The following is a 9,496-nucleotide window of genomic DNA, read 5'->3' as shown; positions in this document are numbered from 1 at the left end:
CAGGCAGACATGTGGCCTGAGTCTGGCTTGTGATTGGCATGTGGAATCAGTTCACCCATCCCATTCTTAATACAAAAATAATCTCTGTGCCAGCCATTTCTCTTTGTTTCTTTATGAGCTGCTAAGCAGGGGCAGATGTATTATACACTAATTGCCTGACTGGATATATTTAGACATGATAAGCACACATGATTATATGATCCTCTTTGATGCAAATCATAATGAACATGGACATTTGGCTTCATTTTAGTGCCCCAGCCCCTACCATTGCACTTAAATGGTCAAGGCAAGACAGGCCTTTAATGTCAGATAATTGCATTACTTCCACATGTGAGCAAACAGAGTGACTCATCTTGAGAAATGCCCCCTTCACAGCCAGAAACCACAGTCTTGAAATTTTAGTAAGCTGATCTACTCATATAGAATTCCAATTTGCCCTCTGTTCATACCTTTTTCTTTTTTTTGCCTAATGGTGGCACTAGAGCTGAGGTAACTAGATGTCAAAAAATCTGAACGTTAACTCGTAGTAAAGTGACTCTAAAAAAGGAACATATAAAATATCTCCATAATGATATGAATTATGATGATAATATTAATAATGAGTAGGGGGAATATCAGTTAATAATCAGATTTCATAGAGATACAGTTTATGTAATTAACACTCTTTTAATTTATTTTTATCTTTACCCAATGATGGTGCAACATCAAGGTCACAGGGTCATTAAACTCTATATAGGTGTCCTAGAATTCCAAACATGTGCACAGAATTTGATCAGACCAACAAACACAATCATTTGACCTCTTGACAGCTCTTGGTAAAGCTATTGAGTTAAATTATTCAACTGTATGACGGCAAAATAAATGTGATTTCAGAGGGCTGTTGTTCTGAAATCAGGACAAAGATGATAAGATAAGACATAACCTGTATGATATTATCTGTTAGAAGGACACAATTAGTATGGGTAATTGCTAATTTATTAATCTGGAACATCACACACATGCATTATACAACTCTTTATATCTTTATATCTTAGTGAGGACACCTCATGGACATGATGCATTCCCTAGCCCCTAACCCTAATCTAACCACAATTCAAATCTTAGCCCTAATCGTAAACCAGTTCCTCAAAATTAGGTTCTGCCTCACTCGGACCAGGTTTTGGTTTCTCTGTGAGGAATACTGGTCCTGACAAGGTCATTGTGAAAACACACACACACTTTAATTTCCTAATGAAAGTATGTTGTAATTTACTACATGCACGATACAGGGGGCCTCTGTAATTAAGCTATCACACTGATCTATTTATCTATCTATGAGACCAGCAAAACGTTCACTGTAAACAAATATAATCATGTGAGTATACAATTTTACTTTCCCTCTATTTATCATCAATTAACGTTGACTTTAACTAAACTGTTATTTCCTTGAATCGCATCACATTATCATACTTAATGATCATGTTAATTTAATCATTTTAATTGGGAATGCATGTTCGTATCCAGAATCAAGTACGTGTGAATAGACATTTGACTCAGGTGTAATTACAAAATAAAGAAAAACGGGACAATAAAACTGAACAATTAGTTCAACAACAAGGAAATAAGGAACAAGAGCGGTGCAGGAAGTAGGTAAAATAGTAGGTCATATGCATACAGTACACTCTATTTTCAATTACTTTACAATAACTTAACATGGGAGAGCTACACTACAGCACCAAGACTGACTGACATGTAAACTTGTCCAAAAGAAAGATGAAAAAACACACCATTATAGCCTGAGTGATGTTTATTTTCTCAATAATGGGGTGAAAACACATTAAAAGATTACAGTCGTCAAAGGGAAGAACATTAGTTGTATTCTTATAACAAAACTAAACAATTGGTTAAACAACAAGGAAATAGGGAAAAACAGTGGTGCAGGAGGAGGTAGTGAGGAAAATAGTAGGTTATATGCATACAGTACAGTATATCAACACTTTATTTTCAATTAGTTTATAATAACTTAACATGGGATAGATACTGACTGATATGTACACTTGTCCAAAAGAAAGAAGAAAAAACACACCATTATAGCCTAAGTCATGCTTATTTTCAAAATAATGATGTGAAAACACAATTAAAAATCAAATCACAGTAGCCTGTATTTGTGTTCTTATGGTTTTGCATTTTTAATTGACAGTTAAAAACTCTTAAAATGTAACAAACAGTGTGGTCTGGGCTCCTCGTGTCCTTTACACGTTCACACGCAATGTTGTAATTTTGCATTTTCACGGTTTATAATTTGCAAATAAACTGCAGAGATAGCAGGGGAGGATGTGGTGGGTGAAGCGGGGCAAAGCGAGCCCGCACAAAACCGCCGGACTCCGCTCCACAGCTGGCCCGCACACCGACTTCAAGCGTCGTCTCATTCACTTAACTTGCCTACTGTACACTGTGCTCAACGTAGTGAATTCAATACTATGGCAAACACACTCTACACTACTACCAGCTCCAGCAGTAGCAGCAGCAGCACGCTGCTACACCAATGTTTTTGTATCCACGCGCCTCGGAAAACTTGGGTGACGTTTCACAAAAGACAGCCAATCAGAGCGCGTTCTGTATTGGGACAATGGAAAGTCTCCGGCCAATCAGGGAGGCGCCAGAGCGGGCGCTGGCCAATCGCGTGCGAGCCCCGCCGAGAGTAATGTTAGCGAGCTGAAGACTGAAGACACTGCGTATCGCCTGTGTTCTCTCATACACAGCCATTGCAGAGCATTGAATCCAGCTGTAGCCCTTTCGGTAAGTACCAAAATACACCACTTTAAGTGGCCGTAAAAATTTTCAGCGGCTATAACATTCAAAATGACTCGTCTTGCGTGTGTGCTGTGTTTATTTGTGGAACATTTTTCCACTTGACAGATTTTTTTTCCTCGGAGAATTGTGTCTAAAATACGGAAAAAGAGAAAATGTCTAGAAATCGCCGGCTCTGTGTTGATAACGTCAGCCTCGGCGGAGTCGAGTGGAGCAGACGCTTGGTAGTGGGGGAAAAAAAAAGAACAAATGAATATTAACCTTGAGCAAATTCGACGAAAACCGTCGATTCCGTCCCATACGAATAATTTTGAATAATGCTTTCGTTGTTGTTTTCGCAAAATGGAGTCGCGTCAAACGGCGGTTATCGTATAAAAAAGTCAAGAAATATCTAACGGACACAAACACACACGCTTAGCGACAATGGTAGTAGACTCACCGTTAGCTAGCCACAGCCACTGGCATTGCAGTGCATCGCGAAGCTGCTTGTCATGTGAAGACTGGGGCCAGCGAGTGGGCTTTTTTAATGTAATAACCGTTACAGAAAATACACGGAAACACGAGAAAAAGAGAGACGACAACGGGACACACGCAGTCGTGTGATTGTTCGCCACAGTTTGTCCCGCATGACGGCGAAAAAATTAACCTGACGAGCTGCGCTTTACTGTAATGGCTGACTGTATTCGCATAGGAAACAAGGCAGCGAGGCAAATGACAGAGAGGCGCAGTTCACTTCAACTTTTTCTAACCGGCTTTTCTGGAGAACCGAACCGGCAACTGTGGCATCTAACGACGGCAAAATAAAATTCAACCTTTCGTGATTCCAACGAGCCCATTGCGGGATTTTTCCCACGCCGGGAAGGCGTTTTAATCGGGCTCCGAAGTGGAGTGGTCCCCGCGGTCGCTCTGCCCTCTACTGCACGCAGTGCAATGGCTGTGCGCTGACACAAAGAGAAGGAGCCATATTCTCCATGTTAGTGGATGAAGACGAGCGGCCATTAGGAGCTCATAGAAACCAAGGCAGTAGCACAGCACAGCACCGCTCATAGACACAGCACAGACCCAATGTATTACTATACAAGGCGGCGAGTGCAATAGGAATCAATCGGGGAAATATTTTGACAAGATCGCCGACTCTCCGGGCATATTTGTCGTGCTGCAAAGCGAACTGGGGGAAGGGAGGAGACATTTGAGGGGGACTTTCTTTCATGAGGAAGGCATTCTCACAAAATGGAAGAAGAAATATTGCTGTCGTTGTTGACCTCCTTTTCCTCAACGAGAGCCTATGTGCGCCATTACTTCTCCAGTCGACGCAGCTTGACTCGGGAGTTACAGTAGCATTTAACAGGCGAATGTGCACAGAAATTCATCAGTTTTTTAACACATTTTCACACCGCGCTGAGTTATTTCCAGAACAAAGGCGAGTGAGGACAAACATGAGAGGAGTGTTTTAATCACATCCCGGCGCAGTTTGAAGGCTTTTATTTTCAATAAATACGTCTTCTTTATGGATTTTGTGTCTCTTTTTTTTTGCAAAAGTTACACGTTTGATGAAAACATTAACATGAATGAAAAGGTGTTCCCGAAGTCACGTACTTGTTACAAATAAGGTTTTAAGAGATATTTATAAATTAATTATTATGTTTTTTAGAAAAAACATTTTTTCACCCAGAAGTCAGTCATGGCTTAAAGTCAAGTCCACTGGCGACAGTCTCACTCACGACTATTGTTCAGTTTATGGATCTGAACTTTAAAACAACTTTTGTGCGTATTGGGGGGGGGGGGGGGGGGGGGACGTACATGGATGCCAGTGTGGTCTCGTTCTTCAATCCACAGCAATGACAACATAATGAGAGCCGAACTATGGACCACTGGGTTTTATGTGAAGGCTGTTGTGTTAATTGTCCCAATAAATAAAAGTGATTTTAATCTGCCTGTGTGTTTGTGGTTGGGTTTATTCTAACGAGTCCTACCTTTTTAGTGACAGCAAATGAGGGCGGGTCACTTAAATACTTAGTGGTCAAGAGACATAGGTCAAGGGCCCCATTATGTGCTGAATGTGAATGGGTAATTAAGAATAATGAAACAAACATATCTTCATATATTAATGGTTTTAATCTTAATAAAAAAAAATAGCTAGAGATAATAAATACAATCATTTCATCTCAGTTAACTCACATGATAACAACATTTTCATATTTTAATTTTTTTGTTTATCTAATTTATATGTAGATACTGCCGTAAAGATGGGGAAAGATCCAACCAAGCCTAGGGGGAAGATGTCCTCCTATGCTTATTTTGTCCAAACCTGTCGGGAGGAGCACAAGAAGAAGCACCCCGATGCTTCGGTCAACTTCTCCGAGTTCTCCAAGAAGTGTTCTGAGCGATGGAAGGTAAGCAAAAGACGATTTTTTTTAATGAATTTTAATTTCAGAAATTAAACTCCACATCTTATTCTTAATTGGTATGCATCAAGATGTTCCAGACACAGGATGCTGGATTATTTCTTGACAGGGGGAAAATGAACTTGGTACAATGAGTTACTTTTTCTTGTTTTCAGACAATGACTGCCAAGGAGAAGGGCAAGTTTGAGGACCTGGCCAGGCAGGACAAGGCGCGCTATGAGAGGGAGATGGTGAACTACGTTCCAGCCAAGGGGTGCAAGAGGAAGAAGAAGTTCAAGGACCCCAATGCCCCCAAGAGACCCCCGTAAGTACTGTGAGACAACACTTGGACTATGTTGATGCCCGTTGTAATGACTTTTACTGCAGAGAACAACATTATGATTTGTTAAATCACAGCATAAAACATCTTGTTTTGTCTAAAAAAAACCACTTTACTTTTCTTTCCAGATCTGCCTTCTTCATCTTTTGCGCAGAATTTCGCCCTAAGGTGAAAGGTGAGACTCCCGGTCTGACCATTGGAGATGTCGCCAAGAGGCTTGGCGAGATGTGGAACAGCACTGCTGCGGAGGACAAGCAGCCCTTCGAGAAGAAGGCTTCTAAACTGAAGGAGAAGTACGAGAAGGTAAAGAGACGACAAATCAACATACAGACGAAGACGGACCTTTTAATTTCAAATGTGTGGGTCCCGTCTGAACATCAGTTCAATCCACTTTCGTTCCTTTTTGTTGCAGGAGGTTGCGGCGTATCGCGCCAAGGGCAAACCCGGTGCTGCAGCACCAGCGAAGGCCCCTGCCAAGGCCGAGAAGGATGACGACGACGATGATGAGGACGAAGAGGACGAGGAGGAGGAAGACGATGATGACGATGATGACTAAAAAGGTTCAGAGTGACATACTCTATATGTATAGTGGTAATTTTCTTGTTTATAAAGCATTTAACCCCCTTGTAAACACTTCACTTACTAAGAGATAATACATTAGTATCCAAGGGGTTGAAAAAAAAAAACGACAAAAAAGGCTGTGTATATCAGTTGTTTTTATGCTGTACAGTTTATTTTCTCCTTTTTGTATAGTTAACACTACACAAGTATCGTGTCTGTATCTTTCTGCCAGTCTTATTTTTCCAGTGATAGTTCCTAGACCACTATCCTGCCTGGTACAGTGTAAAGGGGTGGGCTTACAGTATTTACCCTAGCTAGAGGTGCACAGCACATAAAAAAAAATATCCTGATTTAAGAGCTGAGTGTTTTTTTCCCCTTTCCTTTCTTTCTTTGTGTGTTTTTATTTTAAAAATGACGTTATCGAGGTTGACGTATCACCATTGTTTTACTGATCTTTATGTACCACTGTAATAGCAAAATAAAAAGAAAGCGCCTTGTTTATTGTTGAAATTTAAATTGCTTCTGATGTCAATAAACATTTTTTTTTTTAATTCCGGTGTGTCATGTTTGTGTAGAAAATTGTACTTTTGCATACTATGTTATACTGTGTGAAATGACCCAGACTAATAATCCTAATTGCACTATTTATCTGAATGTGAACTGATTTGAAGGAGTATTAGAGAATGGTATTATCCAATTTCATACAGCAGTTTCATGCTGCCTGGGAATAGACCGTTAAGCTAAATGTATACTTTTAACTTGCATTACTGTCGATCCAATGACATAACATGATATAGAAAATAGAGCAGGACAGCATCAAACTATCCAGGCTGCCCTTGATAAGCTGCTCTATGAAGTATGACTCATCAGCACCACAGCTGTTTACATGTTCCCATGTTTCTAATTCTACTGTGTGTGTGTGTGTGTGTATGCAAACCAGAGCTTGCTGCCATGGCGCATCAACACTGAAAGTTGCAGTGCTGTTGTCAGCTCTGCATGCCACCATGCATCACTGATTCTTTCCTGTTTTATTTAGACACAGCTGCCTCACCTCCCATGTACTCTCTAGGTCCCGTTCAGGGTATGATTTTAAAAAAGAAAAGGCCACTTATATAAGAAGATTTTGAATAAGTGAGTGACATAAGAAGAAAATGGCTGATGATGGTGGACGAACCTACACTGTAAATCATAGTCAAAATAACACAGATCCTCCCCTGGGACGGAGGTTATTCAATCAGTGGTTTCCATCACTGAGCCTTAGCATAGAAACACACACATATTCAGAGAAATGAGCAGCACAGGCATGTCTCTGATCTGCGGTGTAAATTACAAGAATTTCCTTCCATCGGTCCTCTCACACACACACACTGCTGTTTTAATATTGGATTTTAAATTCACTGGATGACAGGAAAACACTCAACCTTGGCCGGAGTCACGGCTGTGTTGTGTCTATTGTTCCTGAAAACAGGAAAGCTGCGTGGATTATTGACTTGAGGCAAACATACAGTCTACAGTTACCGCACATGTGACAGCTGTGAGCTGCCGTCACTTCTGGTTCTTACTCCCCCCCCCTCCCCCCTCCTCTACATGCTTTGGCCTCGAGTCTCCTAACAGTTACAGCAGAAAGGGAGCAGTTAAAATGGTGAATGTTTACACACACACACACACACACACACACATATCCACTGTGAAGGCCAACAGCTCTGTGCAGTTGCTCTCACTGCTGAGTGGGAAAACTGTGTTCAGACAGTTGCAGAGACTCGTGGCTGCGCTCAGCTGTTGATCAGAGCCTGTGTGGGCCCGCACAGGCCCTGAATAGTGCGCTGTACAATGTAGCAGCTTTAGCTACACAGCGCCACTGATAATCCCAGCCACCTGGTGTCTGTCTACTGTACGCTCAGCACTTTCAAATAGGCGGCCTCTGACTGACACCTAGCGGCCAAACTGCTGCAACTGCACCGCAGCTGCCGAGAAAACGTTGAAGCAAACTGTTGAAGTCCAATTTAATTCACAAGTTTATTGAATACAACAACGTTTTGACTCAAACTTCCCAGTCAGAGTGGCAATAGTAACACAAATATACAGGGAAACCAGTTTTACTCCTCTATTTACATGAAAACATTTGCATGTTGCACGACACTTTCCCTTCTTTTATTTTGTCATACATCACGGCTGAACATAAACAATTTCAATTTCACATCATGTTCATGTAAGTTAACTTACACATAAATAAGTAAGTAAGTACATTTTCGTAATAAAAATATAATAAAATACTAAAAACAGCCACAAAGTGATTACACTAAATAAAACATAAACACAGGCAATCATTTAAACCCTCATTCGACTATAAGCTTGTTTAAAAATATTTGATTCTCCACACTTGAGAATCAAATCACAACCCCATACTTATTTGTTTGTGGCAAGTCCATTGGGCCCGAAGTTTGAATATTATTGACACCAATGAACACCAATTTCTTTTTTACACCAAACCAGTGTCACTCTTGTTTCTGTTTAACCTTAAAGGGCAGTAAAATCACAAGTGTTAATTTGCACTTTCAAAGTGAAGTTCAATTCAATTCAGTTTTATTTGTATAGCGCCAAATCACAACATACATTATCTCAAGTGTGGTGACACTGAACTGGAGTGAAACAAATAAACCAGTTTAATGACTTTGGTCTTTAAAATGGAGAACAGATGTAAATGAGCAACTGTCAACATTATTTAGATAGGTAAATATAAAATGACAATATGTCATGCCCCGCCTTGCCTCCTCCTCCTTTCTCTCCTGCTTCCACCTCCAGCATGCAATCAGCTCACCTGTGGCGGCAGCACACCTGCTCCCAATCCACTCATCAGCTCAGCCTTTCTCTAGTTTGTGGTCAGTGAAGTGCAGGGGTCCAAAGTATTGAATTACATTTACTTGTGTTACTGTACTTCTCCTTTTTAAAGTCATTTTAAAAATGTGTAATTTTACTTTTTACTCAAGTATGTGTTTTCTTTTGGAAGTATTACACTTCACTACGCTTTAAATCATACCGGAAACTCTGGCAGTGAATGATGAGGACAGGTGGATTGGGCGTTAATTAAGGTCCCTGTGTGAGTGACATTTGTGACCTTTGACCCATTTTGACTGATACATTATGTGTTATATATGTTATTTTATCAGCACTTTAATTTGTTACGGTTCGCCTTTCATATAAAAACAATTCATGTGAGATTTGTGTCCCATTGTCCTTTCTGCACGACACAAGAAAGAACCCTAACCTTGTTAAAAAAAAGCAACTAAGTACATTTTAAGACATTTTTAGACCAGTACTTTCACTTATACTTAAGTAAAAATGTGTGGTACTGTTACTGGAGTAGAATATTTGATTACCTTGTTTCATCAATTGCATTTCATAATATGTGTGCAGCATCGTG

The 9,496-nt window shown here is 40.3% G+C and overlaps 1 protein-coding gene across 1 annotated transcript; it reads left to right on the top strand.

Annotated features, from left to right (window-relative positions):
• The first annotated feature begins 2,640 nt into the window (after nucleotides 1-2,640).
• LOC131458983 (high mobility group protein B1-like) lies at nucleotides 2,641-6,626 on the top strand. The gene is made up of 5 exons (XM_058628384.1): nucleotides 2,641-2,778; nucleotides 5,023-5,183; nucleotides 5,351-5,499; nucleotides 5,643-5,817; nucleotides 5,927-6,626. Exons 2-5 carry the CDS (start codon nucleotides 5,037-5,039, stop codon nucleotides 6,068-6,070), a joined length of 615 nt encoding a protein of 204 aa, XP_058484367.1. The 5' UTR covers nucleotides 2,641-2,778; nucleotides 5,023-5,036; the 3' UTR covers nucleotides 6,071-6,626.
• Nucleotides 6,627-9,496: the final 2,870 nt, after the last annotated feature.

The sequence above is a fragment of the Solea solea genome, chromosome 4, assembly GCF_958295425.1.
Source record: "Solea solea chromosome 4, fSolSol10.1, whole genome shotgun sequence".
NCBI lineage: Eukaryota > Metazoa > Chordata > Actinopteri > Pleuronectiformes > Soleidae > Solea > Solea solea.
Note: the sequence above shows the minus strand (reverse complement) of the source record. Positions and strands in the feature narration are given on the sequence as shown.

Excerpts from the sequence above, each read along its gene's own strand:
- LOC131458983 (XM_058628384.1), top strand. The coding sequence starts at position 5,037 with ATGGGGAAAGATCCAACCAAGCCTAGGGGGAAGATGTCCTCCTATGCT. Across the intron at positions 5,184-5,350 it reads AGTGTTCTGAGCGATGGAAG|ACAATGACTGCCAAGGAGAA; the intron begins GTAAGCAAAAGA and ends TCTTGTTTTCAG. Across the intron at positions 5,818-5,926 it reads TGAAGGAGAAGTACGAGAAG|GAGGTTGCGGCGTATCGCGC; the intron begins GTAAAGAGACGA and ends TTTTTGTTGCAG.